This window comes from Rhincodon typus, unplaced genomic scaffold (assembly GCF_021869965.1).
Source record: "Rhincodon typus isolate 14 unplaced genomic scaffold, sRhiTyp1.1 hic_rhity00002564, whole genome shotgun sequence".
Lineage (NCBI taxonomy): Eukaryota > Metazoa > Chordata > Chondrichthyes > Orectolobiformes > Rhincodontidae > Rhincodon > Rhincodon typus.
This window is the reverse complement of record NW_025968202.1, coordinates 1-19,594: the sequence shown is the minus strand read 5'-3', so window position 1 is coordinate 19,594 and position 19,594 is coordinate 1. Positions and strand designations below refer to the sequence as shown.

Here is a 19,594-nt window from a genome sequence, read left to right as displayed (position 1 = left end):
GTAGGATGCATTGAGGTTCGGTGTGGACTTGTTGAGCCGAAGGGCCTGTTTCCACACTGTAGGGATTGTATAAAAAAACTGTCGCGGAGAAGGGCAGAAAGTTAGTATGGTGCAGGGACTACATAATTGTTGCAGAGGAGTGAGTATTATCTCTTTGAAGTAAATGATTTCAGTATTTATTAGCTTTAAAGGGTCTCGTTGAAAAGTCCACGTACTCCCAAGGTTTAGCATCAGCAGTTTTCCTTTCTCCCCCACAACATATACTAAGTGTTACTTCGCGACGCCGGGAGCTGCTCGGGGTCTTGGATGCTGGAGGGTGGGAAGGCGGGGCCTGGCCCTTTAAAGGGGGGTGTGGCCTAAGAATCACACCACCGCCGGCTCGCGCCCCGTGTTCAAATACCCGGATAGGCGGGAGGGTTGCTTCATATTCGCTGAGTGAGGAACCGGCACGTATCTAACCACTACCACGATCATGGAGAAAGCGATCGTTTTGCTCTTGTTGCCACTTCTTACAGCCTGCTTGTTGGATGATGCCGCCGCTGCTGGTGAGTGGGTCAGTGTGTATATTAGAAAGTGAGGTAACAGGTACAAGCCGAATCCTGTAAATGAATGGGGGACTGTTAACAGGATGAGGAGTTGAGGTGTTTTTGGTGGGGAGGGATGGCGAGGGGAAAGGGTGAGGAGGAGAGGAAACTGGGTTAGGTTTTATTTTCCTTATTATTCTCTCAGGTCCGTCTGTCCTCGATGGGGGTCCCAGCTGCGGTGTCCTCCCGATGACCGTTAGGTTTTCCCCGCCCAGCCGTGGCTCGTGCGGCGCCGGTGCTGGCTGTTGATTGGTTCTCTTTCGAACAGGAGATTCTAGGGCCACGCCCCCTCACCAATCGGAACACCGCTTTCGGGCGGGGCATTCTGGGATTTGCAGTCTTCTCCTCTCCCTTGACCTCTGTTTGCCGCCCCCCCCAGTCCCCACACACAACCCCTACGGGTTTTACCCCCTGCGCTGGTATTCTAGTTGGAAAACCAGTACGCCTTTTTATTCCGCATCCAAATGTCTTGGGGAGGGGTGGGTGGCTAAAGTGAGCCCCTTGAATCGATTTTTTTTTTGTCTTTTAAATATAAGAATCCTGTTAATAAAAGCTTCTGATTGTCTGTACTTCTGTGCGATTTTGGCCCTAAAATTTGGCCACTGCTTACAACGGCCCTTGCAGTTAAAAAGATTGCTAGCTCCTTTTGAACTACATTAAAAAGTGGTATATGGATCAAAGGATTTTTCTTGTTACCTCCTGTCTGGTTAAAGATCCCACCTAGTGTTTAGCTAATACAAGCTGTGAATTTTTCACATTCAGTTTCCAGAATTGACTGGTTATTGCTTTCGATTCAAACCTCTTGAAGTTCCCGTTGACTAGTTTAAAGAATGGCTATTCGGGTGGTGATTGGAGTATCGCTCATCTTGAGTTCTGTTTCCTTTCTTCATACAAGGAGTGAAAAGGCATATCTCTTGTTTGGAGTTGCTTTGCAAGCAGCACCATCTTGACTTGCTATCTAATAGTGCTCGTAAAATTTGTTCAATTGGGAAGTACAGCTATGAATGCTATAGTTTAGTTAATCATCCGAAACTATATTTTTTATTAGAATGGGTGGAGTGATGAACACAAAGCATTTACTCAGGGTGGGACTAAGTGGTATAAGTTAACCATATGATTAATAATTTCTTTTGGCTCTTAACCTGTGAACTATTTGCTGGGAGTCATGTACTTCCTCAACTATATGCAATGTAATCGTGACCACTCCTTTTAAAACATGTTGATGACTTGTGCAAATAAGTGGCTTCTGATTGGCTGACCTGGCATGGTTCGATCAGGCTATCTTCTGTTGACTAAACTGCTGTTGATTAACACTATTCCTTATTGCACTCAGTCATTTTCTATGAGTATTTGCAAGTAGGCAACAGGAAAAATGAAGCTCACTGTGCCCATTCAACTGCTTAAAGTATCAAAACTTGTAAAGCAACTCTAAAGAAGAGTAGTGTCTCTTCACAGTTTGTATGAAGAAAGGAAACGGAACTTGAGATGAATGATGCTCCAATGCCAACCCAGATACCCATTTTTTTTTAAACCATTGAACAGGAAAAATGAAGCTCAGTATACCCAGTTCAAAAACTCAAGTACTCAACTCTAGGGCTATAGTAATTCCTCCTGCATAAAGCTTTTAAAATATTTGAGTGATTTTTTTTTTTAATAGTTATATAATGTGCATTTAAACATGCCTCAAGAAAGCAGCCAACATAATCAAAGACCCCCTCCCACCCCAGTTATAATCTCTTCTGACCTCTTCCGTTGGGTAGAAGATGCAAAAACTTAAACATATACGAACAGCTTCTTCCCTGCTGTTACTAGGTTTCTGAATGGGCCCCTTGAATTTCAAATCTAATGTTGATCTTGCTTTTTATGCACCTTTTTTCCAGCCATAATGTTGTATTCTCTGCCCTGTTCTTTGCCCTAATGCACTTTGTATGGTATGTTCTGCCTGTACTGCACATAAATCAAAACTTTTCACTGTACCTAGGTACATGTGACAAGAACAGATGCATTCAAAAATCAGGCTGAGCAAAGGTCCAAGCTTGTGCAGCAGTATGACAGTCCTGTAGGGTGTGTGGTTATACCTTTCTTGAAATGAATCCAGCATTGCTGCGCTTATTTCAAGATGGGAGCCTTCTACCTTTTTGCGAGCTAAGCATCTTCTAATTTGGTAGAAATGAACGTTTGTTGTGGCACCCACTTATCTTTTAGTGGAGCCACTTTTCGTAGTGCAGTTCTCTTTTGTGGAAAAGGAGGGTGCCAAAAGTCCTATGAAAATAAGTAGTGAAAGAGATACTGCTAAATTCTAATTTGGGTGAGATTGAGATAATGCTAGGCAGTTGGTTCTTTGAGTGTTCATATTACGTGTTTTGAATGTCTCAAGATAAAATCAGAGATGTACAGCACGGAAACAGACCCTTGGGTCCAACTTGTTCTTGACAACCAGATATCCTAAAGTAATCTAGTCCCATTTGGCCCATATCCCCCTCAACCCTTCCTATTCATGGACCCATCCACATGCCTTTCAAATGTTGTAATTGTACCAGCTGCCTTTGCCACCTCTGGCAGTTCATTCCATATATGCACCATCATCTGAAAAAGTTATCCCTTGCGTCCCTTTTAAATCTTGCTTCCACCCCCCCCCCCCCCCCCCCTCACTTAAACCTATGCCCTCTAGTTTTGGACTCTCCTTACCCTGGAAAAGTTGTTGGCTATCCAACCTATCCATTCACCTTCATAATTTTATAAACCCCTATAACTTCTGATGCTCCAGGGAACATAGCCCCAGCCTATTCAGCCTCTCCCTATAGCTCAAACAATTAAACTCACAGCAATATCCTTGTAAATCTTTTTCTGCACCCTTTCAGGTTTAACAGCATTTTTTCCCCATAGTAGGGAGATCAGAATTGAAATGCAGGATGCCACATCAACCATTAATGCTGTTATCTTCTGATCCAACTGCTATCTTTCATCTCAAGTTGGTTCATTTGTTACTTAATTTTCCCCTGTTTATAGGTACCCAAGTAAGGTTAACTGTTGCTCTGCTGACAGACGTAAAGTTTGTTTGGAGTTCCATGCTATTAGACATGTTATTGATTCTGAGAAAACTGTGGTGTGTGGGGTGGGGGAAGGGAGCGGGAATTAATTGTATACATTGTGTTGGGCAGAGGCACACCATAGCCAAATTTTTCATGGTAACTTATGTATTATTTTTACACGTGAAGCATGTAAAACTGCAGTTTGCAGCAGTAACTAAACCGTCTCCTCTCTAAAATCGTGTAACTTGCCAAGATGCAAAACCTGTGTAATGGGGTGAGATGTCTTGCTTACCAGCATAACTTTAATGGTATATTCTCCAATTATCTTTTGTGCTTTTTAATCATGTAGCTTGTCTTCTAAAAATGCAGTATAATAGATTTTATGATAAATTTTATTTTAAATGTCTTTTACTTGTTGCCTTGCACAGCTTGTCCTGGCTGAGATAGTAGTGTATAGAACTGACTGTCAATAGACACAGGCTATTCAGCTCAACCAATACTGCTTTGTGGTGCACCAATAGTTCATTCTCATTTCCTATCAAACTCTTTATTATGCCCCCTCCCCATCACTCTTCTTTCTGATTATCTATTGGGTTTTTTTCTGCATTTTTAATCATCTATGTTCCTTTTTTCACCAGAACTGATCTGTTTCTATCTACTTTGTCCTATTCCTTACTTTTTAAATAACTTGTCAGATTTCCTATTTTAACAATATGCCATGCATGTTTTTCTTCCATTCTCAGGCTGTTTGTTTAATGGAGTGAGCAGCTAAGCATTATAGGACAACCAGGAGACTTTCAAGTTCATACCTGATCTTTGCTATCTCAAATATTACAGGATTTTTACTGATAACTTGGGTGACTAGCATCTGTGCCCTTAGACATATCTACCAAGGTTCTCTGGTCACTAATTCAAGTGACAGGGAATGATTATCTTGTGGATGCTGGGAGGTTTGCTATTATTCTGTCTAGTTAGTATGTTTTGTGGGGGGGTTTGCTGCTGTGGTGTATAATTACATCTGTGCTTGCAATAACAACCAATAATGCTGTTTCGGAGGATATCCAGTTCTAAAGTGTCAGCACTGTGGGTGGCAGTGACTCAAGGAATGGAATTGGTCTAGAATGTGGGGGCAGCACTCTGAACTGAAACAATCAACCAGTTCTAAAAAGAGGGGGAAATTTTTAGATTCAAGTTGACTTTTTTTTGATCTGGTACTTTCCTGCATTTAATTGCTTATCTGATTCAATATAGGAACTACTGATGACGAGCCAGTGGTTGTGCTTACTTGAATTCTGATTCAGAAGTTGGTTGAGAAATCTGTTGGATAGTGTCTTTTAGCATATTTACTAAAGATGCTGACCGGTTTTATGCTAGGAGGATGAAGTGAAAAGTGATGTGAAATTTGTCTAATTTACACTTCAGCAAGAAGTGTAGGACTTTTGACTTTTGTCCCCTTTAGTCTTTTATAACTTTTAAGGTTTTTACTCCTTTGTCATTTGGTTAAGATCTTTTGTTTTATGCTCCAAATATGCAACCAACTAATACAAGCTTCCCGTATTAGTACTAACTTGACGGTGTTGGTCAATGGGGACAAACCAGACGTCAGATTGATAGCAGAATGACTGACTGGCTATGTAAATTCACCATTAATGGGTGAAGCATGCCAGACACACTGTTTTGCCAAAGCATCAGGTTATGCACTGATTTTTGTTCTTGCTTGCTATGTCCCTGAAGAGAAGTGCTTTGTTTTCAGTGTTTTCTTTCTTCCCACCTCACCTCACCTCACCTCTGGTTCAACCTAACCAATATACCTATATTTATACCCTGTGAGCTGGCCGGCGAAATGTTTGTACGCCGCGAATATTGCTGAGCACTAACTTGTTTGAATGTTCTATTTTAATTGCTGTACTCACTTCCTAATGAGTGGTGGTGGGTGGGGTCATGACGTTTGTCATTTTTAAAGTGTGCTGTGATCTGCAAGCCAATCCCTGCTTGAGAGCCTGTCAGCCCACTTTCAGCAGCAAATGGGTGATGTGTGCACCGCAGCTGAGTACTCTCCTGGTGAGTCAGTGCAAGTAAAAGTTTCTATTCTGGAAACAAATAACTAAGCTGGAATTTTTGCCTGAGCAAAACATCCTGCAGGGAGAAATGTGGAATGTGGTAGAGGCCAGGCTGGGGATTCTTCAATAAATGCTGTCTTTCTACTTGATGGGAAGTTAGCTTGAATTTCCTCCATGTGATTTTCTTTAGTCCTGAAGTTACGTCAAGCTGTCCAACCAAAAGCGGGTTTCAGTGACTTTTTTTGAGAAGCTAGATCTAGAAAAAGATAACTTGGTTTAAAGTGACACTAATCCAAATCGTTTAAACACATCTTGTAAGAGATGAAGTAGAGAGAAGTTTTCTGAATGGGCTGTTTTCTTTTTTATGAATGGGTTTGATACTTTTATTCAGAAAGGGTTGTTCTAGTGCAATCTTTAAACTTTAAAGGCCACATGACAACTGGCCTGCAACTGCAGCTGCGACATCATGCTGTAAAACTTGTTGAGGTAGGGTTGATGCTGACTGGCTGCTGTTGCACTGAGTACTTTCCTCCATGGTGAACCTGATCTGTATGGCCAATGTTCACGTGAACTCTTCAAATTTTGTGTCCAATGTCTCACCTTTTCTTGCCATTCTACCATTTTCACTCCAACCTACGGATCCATTTGCGAGCCAAGATATTTTTTGGTCTCACCTGGGGAAAATATATTGGATTTCACCTCCACCAAATGCCATTGTTTTAAATGGTTATATACAAATGTCTTATTGACGTGCGAAAAGTGAAAACCCCTGGTTTTTCTGATGTTTATTTTCAAACTTGTTTTAGTACAAAACATTGCACAACTTTCAGATTCTTGACATCTCAAGATGAGATTCCAACAGGAATTGCCATTGTTCTAACTTAATTTGTTTTCTCTTTTTTTCTCTTTTCAGTGCACCACTTTAGGGTGACTATTTTTCTTTCTTCTTCCAGTGACTGGACTTTGTGATAAGGATCACTTCCAGTGCGGTGATGGCAAATGTATTCGTGTACATTGGCTGTGTGATGGGCAGTCTGAATGTGATGATGGTTCAGATGAGTCCCTGGAGACGTGTAGTAAGTGTAAATTTTTTTTTGTGCGCAGTTCACCGGAAGTGGGATCTACTCTTTACTGTTTGAGCGCTCTTGCTCACAAAGGGAATGATGAGGGTGAATGTACGCTTCAGATTCTTTTCAGATTAAAATATTTTTATATAATCTGGCTGTTTTAAGGATTTTTGTACACTTTTTTTTTCAGATTCAGAATCTTTAACCTTTAATCTTTCAGAGAATAAGACCTGCAGCGCGCTTGAGTTCAGTTGTGGCGGCCGTGTTAACAAGTGTATCCCCACATCCTGGCGCTGCGACTCCCAAAAGGACTGTGAAAATGGCTCGGATGAAGAGAACTGCCGTAAGTAAATCTGACTCTCCTATGCTCACTCAAATTTGCAGGAGGCTTTTCTAATGTTCTTGAACATAAACAGTCTCTTGACTGTCTGTCTATTTTTTTTTTTTTTTTTAAACCCATTAGCTGCACATGTCTGCAAAGACCATGAGTTCCAATGCCATGATGGGAATTGCATCTCTTCGAAGTTTGTCTGTGATGAAGACAGGGACTGTGCTGATGGCAGTGACGAGGAGGCATGTCCAGAGCGGACCTGTGGACCTCACTTGTTCCAGTGTGTCAAGAGCAAGCTTTGTATCCCAAAGCTGTGGGCCTGCGATGACGATCCAGATTGCCCTGATGAATCGGATGAGTGGCCACAGAACTGTGGACGGTCCTCTACCTTTGCACTGCCTAATCCCTGCTCTGCCCTGGAATTCCGTTGTGGCAGTGGAGAGTGCATCCACATGAAATGGCGCTGTGATGGCAGTGTAGACTGTCGTGATCAATCTGATGAAGCAGGCTGTGGTAAGTGCAACTATTCTGTCCCTCGGGGCTAACTTTCAACACCAGTGTATCTGAAAATAAATTTCCCGCACGGATCTTCGTATTCAAACAGTTCTCTGCTTGTCCACGATGTGCAGCTCGTCTGAGGACTGTAGTGATCAGGACTGCTGAGTTTGTTTGTTTGTTTGTTTTTTTTGGTTAAATTTTACCTGTCACACTTTTAGGTACTTCTGAATGATTGATTTAAAAATGGAGTTTTGTTTTTGGATGTAGATAAGAAACTTGAGGCTTTTTAAATATTTTTTAGCTGTGACAACTTGTCGGCCAGACGAATTTCAGTGCAATGATGGGTCCTGTATTCATGGAAGCCTCCAGTGTAATAAGGAATTCAACTGCCATGATCAGAGCGACGAAGTTGGCTGTGTAAATGGTGAGTTCATCTTCTCTTTTTTTTTTTTTTAAACTGTTTTGTAATACTTGCCTATTAAGTTCTTGACTGAAGTATTGACTGGGACCTCCGGATTCTTTGTAGGCCTAGCTACTGTTAAAATGAGCTGAAAAAATTCTCTACTTAACCCCCAAAAAAAAAATTTGTAGGAAAGTGCAACATCAACTACATTAGTTAACTTTAATTTTATCTGGGCATTTGTGCCTCTCCCTCCAGTACAATTCTTTTTTTTTTTTTTCATCACTTTTAAGCTAGGTGTCCATAGCTAGTGTCATGATTTTGCAGTTGTTTTGTGGAAAATGTTGAATCCATACTAGATCTATTTTCGTGTATGTCTTGCCTTTCCTCCCTTATTTTTATGTTTTGCTGTCTACAAAACTGGGTCACTTTTGTGGTAGCTGACCTACTTTACCAAGCGTCCCACTATCTTGAGTGCAAAACCACTTGTCTGGTAACTGTAATACAGTGTCAACATTTGTGACTGGTAAGCCAGAGGACAGTTTGGTTCTTTCTTCTTAAGAATAGAAGCACGTTGGTTGTTGTTGTTTGTTGGTTGTTGTTGTTCTTTCCCCCCCCCCCCCCCGTCTGATGTTGGGACTGCTTATGTCCCTAGCGCTCCTTTCTGTTCCCGTGAGCTGAAGTAACACCGGCTGGAGAAGGAGCCAAAATCTTTTAAGTGCTAAAAGCAGCAGGGCTGTCCTCTGGCCTAAACAGAAGGAGATAATTTTTGGCACTTTGTTAGCACACTTACAAATATTTTTTGCCTGCTGATGAATGAATGAATGTTTGGGGAAACATGACCAGTCTGGTCACTAACAAGCCTTTTTTTCCGTCTCTACTCAGTGACCAAGTGTGAGAGTCCACACAAGTTCAAGTGCACAAGTGGTGAATGTATAATGATGGACAAAGTTTGTGACAATCAGCGGGACTGCAGAGACTGGTCAGATGAGCCCTTGAAGGAGTGTGGTATGTCAAATACCTTTTGTCTTGTGGTTTAAGCTCCTGTTGGGTAATCTCTTTTATAAGTAGAGTTTTTGTTCCTCTAAATTATCGAGTGAAGTGTTCAGATCACAAGTGCAGGTAAAATCTGTGGCTTTCCGAGGATTTTGGATTGGAGAAAGTGAAACTTCTTGTAGGTACTTGACATGGGGTCTGAGTTATGACTGAAGTATTCATTCACTGAAGACCTAGAGAAGCTAGGTATAGGGTGAATGAGCTGAAGAGAATTTTGGAGTGAGTTGAATTTTTTTTTTCTATTTGAGTGGAGAGGAGGTAGCATAACTGAAATAAGGCTGGAGGCAATTGTGGAGTATGTGGATCAGATGAAGATTCAATTACTATATTGTAATCAGATGATGGTCAGTGAATTAAATCCGGTCTAATGGCTTTGATTCCATTTGTGGTGTTCTGTTTATAGGTGAAAATGAATGTCTGAATGAAAATGGTGGCTGCTCTCACATCTGCAAAGATCTGAAGATTGGCTACAAGTGTCTCTGTCGTCCTGGCTTCAGATTAATTGATAATGCAAAGTGTGAAGGTATGAATAAACTACTTCTTCTTATTCCAATATCTGTTGTCACTAGGTTGTGCTGTACTGAAGAGCTTTTGGTGTAGGATTGATTGTTTTTTTATTTTTTCCCCCTCTGATCTCTTCTGGCTTTCAGATATCAATGAATGTGAGAATCCAGACACATGCAGCCAAAACTGTATCAACCTGGAAGGAGGATTTAAGTGTGAGTGTAAGAAAGACTATCATATGGACCCAGTGACCAGGCAATGCAAAGCTATTGGTAAGAACTACTTTTTAGAATCTCCATGGACTTTAAGTTCCAGCACTCTTGGATCAAACACTTGCTCATCTGGATGAAATCAAGGTCAATCAAATACCTTCTGAGTGCCCTGGTTTGTCAGCAGCCATTGGCTGGTTATCGGCTTCACATGAGCCGTTTGCCCTGCTCTCCTTGACTCTACTCCCCCCTCTCAACCAGGCACTAAAACATTTAGCGATTTTGTTTTCTCCCTACCAGCATTCAAGGTCAAAACTGGCAGAGTTCATCCCATGTAATGCAAAAACATGTTAGAACATACACTTATGTAGACTGGCAACAAGTTAAAGCTGCAGGGTCAGTCATTACTGCCTGTAAATGTGTATGTGTAACTCTGGTCAATAACCTGTAAATGCATGACCTGGAATCCTATTAATTTTTCTAAACTTGGATTAACTTACAAAATGGTTAGTTAACTAATAGAGTCTGAACTTTTTAAATTCACTTTGTTGCTCCTTGTTTGTTTTTGGTTCCTTAGGTACAGTTGCCTACTTGTTTTTCACCAATCGGCACGAGGTCAGAAAGCTTACCCTTGATCGGAGTGAATATACACAATTGATCCCCAGGCTGAAGAACGTAGTGGCACTGGACATGGAGGTGGCTGCAAACAAGATCTACTGGGCTGACCTGTCTCAGAAAAAAATTTTCAGGTGAGTTGCTGCGGAAGCCTGGGATGGGAAGGGGGTTGGGGGAAGGAAGATACTTTAACCCTGAACAATTATCTGTACTCCTTGTCGTGTTACATTAATGTTCTGGAGACCCTTTTCTTCCACTTGTGCAATGGAATATGGGCGTTGCGATGGCTCAGTGGTTAGCACTGCTACCTCAACACCAGGGACCCTGGGTTCAGTTTCACCTGGCATTTGTCTGTGGAGTATGCATGTTCTCCCTGTATCTGTGTGGGTTTCCTGCAGGTGCTCAGGCTTCCTCCCATGATCCAAAGTTGTGTAGGTTAGGTGGATTGGCCATGCTGGATTGCCCATAGTGTCCAGGGGTGTGCAGGCTAGGTGGGTTAGCCATGGGAAATGCAGGGATACTGGGGTGGGCCGCTCTTCAGAGAGTCGGTGTGGACCTGATGAGCTGTATGGCCTGCTTCCACAATGTAGGGATTCTATGAAGTCCTTGACTCAGGCTTGTATATGAATGCTATAATGAATTTGTCTCCTTGCTTAAACAGCACAGCTACCAAAATTTCAATTTAATCCCTAATCTCCAGTAATTTAATATGCTTTTGTTTTCCTGCCTTCACAGTGCCCACATGGATAAAGCTGAGAACTCTTCCCATCATTCCACTGTTATTGAGACTGAAATCCAGGCACCAGATGGCTTGGCTGTGGACTGGATTCATCAGAACATATACTGGACAGACTTTGTAACCAGCACCATCTCTGTAGCTAACACAGCTGGAACAAAGAGGAAGGTCCTAATCAAAGAACAACTTTCAAAGCCCAGGGCTATTGCAGTGGATCCAGTTCATGGGTAAGAACATTTTAACACCACTAGAGAAGCTGAGTGAGATTAGAGGCATCTAAATAAACTGAAGATGGAAGCCTTCGGTTTGGTTGGACTACAGTTTGATGCAGTAACTCTTTTATGGATTTGAGGCTAGCTAGTTAATTCTGTGTATTACTTTCCACTACAGACATGCTAGAAATTGGATCACTTTCTATCTTGAGAACTGAGTTAAATTGATCTGTCACTTCTTTCTATATCAACGCATCTTTTCAAGATGGTTTACTTACTGACTTTCCTCTCCTCCCACCAGCTTCCTATATTGGAGTGATTGGGGCTCCCCTGCTAAGATTGAAAAAGGAGGTTTGAATGGAGTGGACCGTATGCAACTGGTCACTGCAGGAATTGAATGGCCAAATGGAATCACCCTGGGTGAGTACAGACCTTGAGAGTGTCGATGATTGATCGTATTTTTTTTTCCATCTTCCAATGTGCTATCAATCTAACAACCGTTTGGGAGATATGGGAACTGTAGTGGCAGATCAGATCTTTTCTTTCTTTTTTTTCTTTGCCAAATCTCAAGTACTGTGTGTTTCTGCACTTGAAGCTTGCCATACTTGCTGTGATTCTTGCACTAATCAGTAATTGGAGATGTGTGAAAATATTACCTTATTTGGACTGGTCATGATTTGTGCTCTGCTTCTTTCAGACTTGGTGAATCAGCGGCTCTACTGGGTGGACTCCAAGTTGCATACTTTGTCTAGTATTGGTGTTGCTGGAGACAACAGGAAAACTTTGATCATCTCTCCAGAGAAACTGACTCATCCCTTCTCTGTCGCATTGTTTGAGGTGAGTAGCTGATGTGCAGAACTGGGCGTGTCCTTTGAACTTCCATATCTTGAGGATCTGAATTGCAGTTCACATTGTGGGCTGTAGGAAAGGTGTTTGGGAGAGTAACTAACAAAAAGGGATAGAATAGTGTGATGGCAACTTATAGTTTCTGGACTAATCAGTCAATATAAATTTAAATTCACTGCAGTAGAGAAAATGAAATTGCATTTTTTTAAAAACATGTTTTTATTTATTATAAAATCTAAACTAGTGTGGCCTTGTCCTGGTCCTCTTCCCTACTTGATTTTATGACGCTAGCCCCTGCTGGTTGACTCTCTTGCTGTTCCCTACTGAGCTATTCTATTTGTTCAACTTTTCGACCCTGTTGTCTCAGCTGAGTAACATGGTGAACATCATGCTACATCAACTAGAAAGATATGGGGTTTATGGGCTGAATAGATGTGTTTTGACACAAAAGCCGCACTACTACTGATCTGATTTCATTCTGTTTTGTAATTTTTGGATCTGGAATTTTTGGACGTAAAGGCTTAAGTTTTAAAATCCAAAATTTCACTTGTATACAAATGAGCCACAGATTATGCAGTCTACATTTTGTAGTGAAATCTGAGAGGTTATAAAAAAACTACTGAAAATGGTCTTCTGTTCAAATGGATTTGCAATGTGTAAGGGGCTGTCATCTGTTTGACAACTTCAATTTTGAGTTATCATTATCATGTGGGGGAGCAGGGGGAAACTCCTCAGTATACAGTATTGCAGATCATAACATACGAAGATCATTGATTTTTATATTCCTCACTCTGTTCAAAGTTATGGCTGCAAAGAAGGCCTACAAAAATAGGTTTGAAACTTGAGAGGTCTGTTTAGAAGTCTAATAACAGAAGGGAAAAGCTGCCCAGAGAAGGCGAGCATCTCCAAGATGTGTTCATTGATAACTGCATTTTTTTACAAACATTGTTGTCTTGCTTTTTTAGGACAAGATATTTTGGACTGATATTGATCATGAAGCCATTTTCAGTGCCAACAGACTCACAGGAGGTGATATTCTAACAGTCATTGAGAACCTTGATGTTCCTCAGGATATTGTTCTCTACCATCATCTCCGCCAACCCAAAGGTTAATAGTTTTAAGGATGTCACGCTTTCAAATGAGCTCAAGAACATGCCGAGGGTCAATTTAGTCCACTGTGGACCTCCATTTTTAAGCAAATAATACTGTGGTTTGCCCTTCAGTACTCTTGTTATTTCAACTTGAATACTGTTGTAGCTCAAAACACCCAGGGTGGTGGTGGTGGTTGTTGTTGTTGTCGACCCCTCAATTGGAATTTTTGTTAAATCAAGGGAAAGATTGTATGGGGCGCTTCCGACAGAATGCTTAAGAGTGGCAGATGTAGACATCTAGTTTGTTTGCAATAAATTTCTTGTTGCATTGCTCCATTTCCAGATCTTGGAAAGAGCAGCAGACTGTCCCTTCCCCACCCCAAAATAAAACTTCCTTTTCTGTGTTTTCTGTTACCTATTTATATCTCCTAATGTAGTTCATTGTGTAACTTATGGTGACGCACTTAATGTTTCACTTTTTTATTCGCTGTAGAAATGAAGGTAGTTGCATTACGTATTTCTGTAAACACCATATACTGTTTTTCTCCTTTTCCAGGTATTAACTGGTGTGAACAGAATGGGCAGATAAATGGTGGCTGTGAATACTTGTGCCTTCCAGCACCACAGATCAATGTTCATTCTCCAAAATACACTTGCGTTTGCCCTGATGGCATGCAGCTGGGGCCAGACATGAGAAAATGTATTCCAGGTTAGTGTTTTTCTAATCTAAGTGGATCTGTTTAATGGTTTGTTTAATTGAGTGGGTAAGTACTATAAAATACACTTCAATCTTCTTGGTAGTCCTGAAGTGCCTCCATTTCTAATGTATACCAAGACTTGGAAACTTCCATAATAGAATTTTCTGGATTCCTTCTAAGGAGATCCTATTTTCAGGAAGCAAGAAAGGGTGTAAGAGGATACTGGAGAGCCTGTTGAAAGCCTTTGTAGATGAAATGGAGACTTCAGTTTTCCTTTTCTTTTTGAAAGGAATTATTTCTTGGTTTTTTTTTTGTTTCTTTTAAAAAGAAATCACATTACACTGGGTGTGTTAAGATCAACTTTTTTGATGCATGCACTGACCAACTTTATTTTTTCACCCCTTTTAGCTACTGTCATGCCTACCAAGTCAAGCACAGACAAAACTTTAAATGATCCTAACCATGCTAAGACAGCTACAACCAGCAGCCCCACTACAACTAGGAAAATGATCTCCCAGACTTCCAACATTGACTCAGACAACACTGTACACTCAGCATTCCCTACTGTTCATGAGCTGCTCACTGTTTCACATCAAGGTACAAACCTTCTGTACTTGTGAATTTTTTTTTAAATGTTTGTTTGCACAAATTGCCCATACTCCCAGTGGAGGACTTTTCAGGCAGCTTACTGTTCTAATTTTTCTCAGCAGGGGTTGAGATTGCAGTTAAAGCAGCTACAGAAGGCCACAGAGGAGCTAATGCCTTGTGGATTGTTTTGCCTCTTGGTAAGTAGGGTTTCTTAAAATGAGCACATGAAGGAATTGTAGTTCTGGCTTGTGTAAATCCCAGTGAAACTACTCCTAAAGGAGGGGCTACTGAAAGCCTGTGTTATTTTTGTCAAGCTCTTGCTGTTAGCATATGTATTACCCAAGGTCACCTTTTGACTACCAACTTTTGTCCAGATGGGTGCACTTTTTACATAGAATGTAGTGATTTTGATTTTGGGAAGGAGATGGTGGTGATTTATGGGAGTGGACATTTTGGTGTCAGTCTGTTGTGTGTTTTTTTTTATAAGAAAAGTATTATCCTACCCTGTCCAACATCCTCTTCTTGCTCTGTGCTGAAATCTGTGCATGTGATGGTTAAACTCTCTCCTTTCTTTCCAGCCATCCTGTCACTGCTTGCTACTGCAGTTTATTTCATTTGGAAAAACTGGAAATTGAAGAACACCAACAGTATTAACTTCGATAACCCCGTCTACCAGAAAACCACTGAAGATGATGAAGTTCATATCACCCGGAACCAAGTTGGGTACACTTATCCTACGGTAAGGAGGCACTTTTTGAAAAAGCTATTGCTTCAGCCAGTCCTGTAGTAATGCATGAAAACGTACTTTTGGCCATCTCTCTCTCAGCCCTGGCAATTGTTCACCCTGGTGTTGCATGAATAGCAACCTGGCTTCTGATCAGCTTGTTTAGTCCAAAAACAAAAGCAAAAATTTTTGCTAAGATTGGATTTGGCAAATTTTTGGAAATCCGTGCACAAAAATCTAGCGTTGCACTATGATGCACAGAATGTGGCTTTTAACCTTTTGTAAAAATTCATCCCTCCATGTATACAGGCTGTATTTTCTTATTTGAGCAAAACAAAACAGTTAGAAGTATTACACATACTATCTTGGTACTGCCGAACACTGGCAGGTCTACAGTGCACAGGTTGACCACAAGTGGACTTTGTATTTAAACAAATACAGATGACAGTGTGTTTTTGTTTTGTTTGTTTTTTTTTTTTGTTTCAATTCTGTACTATTTTGATTAAAAGTTCAAACAGTTTGAGTCTGACTTTTTTTCCTTTTTGGTTTAAACCATTCTCCACTAACACTCACTATTCGGTTTCTACCTAACAAGTTTGTTTTTGCCTTTGCAGAGAGCTGTCGTGAGTTTAGAAGATTATGGTGCTTGATACAAGGAGCCTGACAAAGTGCCTCTGGAGTGATTACTGCTTATGGATCTAGACTTTAACTCTGCTGTTTGCAGATAGCCTACAGTACTATCAAGTGTGTTGTGTTGTTTTGTTGTTTTTTAAACTCCTTCCACTTCCACTCCCTCTTCTAAATATTTCAGCATAGCCACTCCATGTACAGGGTGTTTTTGGTTAGGTTACTTAAATTTTTTTGCACTTGTGCTGTTACTGTGGATGTTTTTTTAATTTGAAGGATTTTCAGAGACACTCTGGAAATGACTGAGCTTTAGTTTTTGTCAAGGGCAAAAACATTCTTTTGGGACTTTTTTATAAAAATTCCCTGACTGAACATGTCTGATTACTTCTGACATTTCAGAAGAAACTGGTGCAGTTTTCAGTTGCTGAATGACTGAAGAGAAGGATAATATGTATCTGTGTATATAATGTTAATCTGAGTTTTGCCTAAGCTGTTTTGTAAATTGCATGCATTCTCCATGTACAGTTGTGCAGGGACAAAAGCCAATTTTAAGGTGGCATTTTCCTCCCCACACTCTACAACCTCTTTTTGACAAACTTTTTTTTTTTAATATTAAGTCTGGTGTTTGCTTGATTCACCAATGCTAGAATTGTATATAATTATGCATCCAATTGGAATACACTGGACCTAATTAAAGGCTGTGTCAAATAATGTGGATACTTGCCATCATCCCCTGTACTTTATGGGGACATGTCTATCCCTTGCTACTGAGCCTGACAGACTTTTTTTCTTTCAAAAAGTTGGTGCCAGACCATGAACCAAGCTTGCTTTGATTTTTTTGGTTTTTTTTTTTGTGACTAAGTGAATGTGTGTATGTGTATATATATTGTACAGACTTTGTTTTTTGTTTGTTTTTCAGAAGGAATAGTTTTTAACTGCAAAGTTAATGTATGTTTTTAATTTATTTACCCAGTATCTCAGCCTCTAGTCTGATTTGTGCAGCCTTGTATATTTCAAGGTGTTGTGCTGAGTTTAAATATGTACCCAGTCCTATGTGCACAGCAACCTTTTTCCTTCTGACTTGTTTATAAAATGTATATGTTTACAGAAGCTGCTTTCTGACAGCCTATCAGAATGGACTTGTCTTTCTACATAGATTTACACAGAGCATATATTTATTTATAAAAAGAAATGATTTTTAAAAGTGTTGCAAAAGTGGAGCCTGTTACACTGAAGGTCAGGCACCCACTCTACTGGCCAAGTAAATGCAGGAGCTCCTGCAATCAGTGAGGTTTTTTTATGATTAGCCTGATCCAATACCATTTTGGACAGAGTAGTTAATGTTCTACACATGTTTGTCTGGTGCTCTTGCGTTTTTTTTGGGTTTTTTTTGGCCCTCACCCTCCTTCAGTTTGCCACTGCTGTCTTGTGTGACCTGAAGAATCTGTACTCTTGAAGGTTTTCAATGCCCAATTCTGGAAATGGGTGGGAAAGTGGCTAGGAATTTGTAAAAATCACTGACCCAGGGCAGCTTCCAAAGCCCACACATCTCAGTAGTGGTGTGCTCTCATTTAGTGTCAAGTGGGTTCAGTCGCTTGTTTTCTGTCTCTTTTTTGTTGTATGTGTGCAAATGCCTTGTTACCTCTCGCCGTACAATCTAGTGTCTCCCTTGACGTGACTTTGCCATGTTTTTCAATCTTTATCTGAGTTTTGCTGCTGTCTTGTTACAGTCTAATTCAGTTTTTAGATTGTTTCCCCTCAACTTTTGTTTTTTTTTAATTTCTGCCTAACTACTGAACAAAAGTTTTTAATTTATTTTTTTTCTGTTTCTCCCCTCATTTGTTCAAATGTTTGAGCTAAATCATTCACATGGTCCAAATTTTTTGACTGTATTCTTGTTGTTTTTGCCAGCAATCAACTAAATAAAATTTTCTAGATGTCATGGTATTATGTATTAATCAATATTTTGGGGAAAAATCTTTGCAAACATGGGTCCAGGATTCTGCTGTACTAAACATTTTATACACCTACCTTGTCTTTATTGGGTGCACAATGTAATGGCAGCCAAGATTTATTTCTTGTTTCAACATGGTGAATAGAAATCACCCATAGTTTTTCAGTGAGTCAAGGAGAAGCACATTAATTCTAACAAGGATCATGTATGTAGGAAATCATGTCTCACTAACTAACTTAGTTTTTTGTTTGAAGTGATGGAAGGTTGAAGTCAGAGCATTTGACATTGAAGTCCATACAGACAGACAGCAAAGCATTTTGGAAAAGGTTCCATGTGGCAGACTGGTTAGCAAGGTTAGATCATGTGGAATACAGCAAGAGCTAGTGATTTGGATAAAAATTGGCCTGAATGTAGGAGACAGGATGTGGTGGAGGGCTGTTTTTCGGACAGGAGACCTGCGACCAGCAGTGTGTTGCAAGGATTGGTGCTGGGTCCACTGCTTTTCGTGTTAGATAAATGATTGGATATGAATAAATGAGATATGGTTAGTAAACTTTGCACATGACATAAAAATTTGGCGGTGTAGTGGACAGCAAAGAAGGTTACCTCAATACAACAGCATCTTGATCAGCTGGGCCAAGGAGTGGCAGATGAATTTTATTCTAGATAAATGTATGGTTTATATTTTTGGTAAGCAAATCAGGGCAGGACTAGTACAATTAATGGTGATGTCCTGGGAGTGTTGCCAAACAGACCTTGGGTAGTTCCTTGATGGTAGAGTTGCAGGTAGACAGGGTAGTGAAGAAGGTGTTTATTACACTTGCCTTTTATTGGTCATGCATTGAGTATAGGAGTTGGAAAGATCTGAAACTTGAAAGGGTTCAAAAAAGATTTTACAAAGATGTTGCTGGGGTTTGAACTACAGGTAGAAGCTGAATAGGCTGCGGCTATTTTTCTTGCATGTTGGAGGCTGAGGGGTGACCTTTCACTTTTTTTAAACCATGAGCGTATATAAAGTGAATGGCCAAGGTTTGTTTGTTTTTTTTTTTTTTTTTTTTTTCTCCCCAGGGTAAGGGAGCCCAAAACTAGTGGGCAGAGATTTAAGGTGAGAGGGAAAAGATTTTTAAATGGGGGAGGGGCAAAGAGCTGCCAGAGCAGGAGGTGGCTGGTAAAATTACAACATTTAAAAGCCATCTAGAGGATTGCATGAATGGGCAGAGTTGATAGGGATATGCTGGCAAACAGGACTAGATCAATTTAGGATATCTGTTTGGGTTAGAGTTAGTCAGAGGCCCTGTTTCAGTGCTGTGCATCTGTCTATAAAGATGTTAATTTGGAATCCTCTTTTGAATTGTGAGAGGATCTGACAAAGTATGCTTCCTTTTATGACCAAACTTGAAATGAGAACATGCTTACTTGGTGATCTTCACGTATAAACTTCAAACAGCAGAAGCTGCATTAATCCTGAATCTATTCAAGGTGGTTCTTAAAGCCTAAATCCTCTGAGCAAGTTCAAACTACAAATCACTCTCTCCAGGCCCTATGTTTCTACTGAGGAATATGCACACCTTGAAAGTCAGGGTGAGCTGCCTTCTTGAACTGCTGCAGTCCACCAGCTGTGGGTTGACCCACAATGCCATTGGGAGGGAATTCCAGGATTTTGGCCTAGTGCCAGTGAAGGAACAGCAATATATTTCCAAGTCTGGATGGGAGTGGCTTGGAGGGGAACTTGAAAGTGGTGGTATTCCCACGTTTCTACTGC

General features: G+C 40.6%; 1 protein-coding gene across 2 annotated transcripts; it reads left to right on the top strand.

Annotated features, from left to right (window-relative positions):
• Positions 1-417: 417 nt before the first annotated feature.
• Positions 418-17,820, top strand: ldlra (low density lipoprotein receptor a). 2 transcript variants are annotated; one of them, XM_020524161.2, is made up of 18 exons: positions 418-545; positions 6,630-6,752; positions 6,964-7,086; positions 7,207-7,587; positions 7,874-7,996; positions 8,858-8,980; positions 9,432-9,551; positions 9,679-9,804; positions 10,319-10,490; positions 11,092-11,319; positions 11,606-11,724; positions 12,002-12,141; positions 13,116-13,257; positions 13,798-13,950; positions 14,348-14,536; positions 14,650-14,724; positions 15,106-15,266; positions 15,866-17,820. In XM_020524161.2, the coding sequence occupies exons 1-18, from the start codon at positions 473-475 to the stop codon at positions 15,899-15,901; spliced, it is 2,607 nt and encodes an 868-aa protein (XP_020379750.1). In that variant the 5' UTR covers positions 418-472; the 3' UTR covers positions 15,902-17,820. The 2 variants fall into 2 exon arrangements, with proteins under 2 accessions (XP_020379750.1, XP_020379749.1); XM_020524160.2 differs by having other exon boundaries at positions 14,647-14,724.
• The last annotated feature ends 1,774 nt before the right edge of the window (positions 17,821-19,594 follow it).

Bases quoted from the DNA above. Each gene is read 5' to 3' on its own strand.
- ldlra (XM_020524160.2), top strand. From the start codon at position 473: ATGGAGAAAGCGATCGTTTTGCTCTTGTTGCCACTTCTTACAGCCTGC. The intron at 7,087-7,206 runs GTAAGTAAATCT...TAAACCCATTAG, and splicing joins CTCGGATGAAGAGAACTGCC to CTGCACATGTCTGCAAAGAC. The intron at 8,981-9,431 runs GTATGTCAAATA...TTCTGTTTATAG, and splicing joins TGAGCCCTTGAAGGAGTGTG to GTGAAAATGAATGTCTGAAT.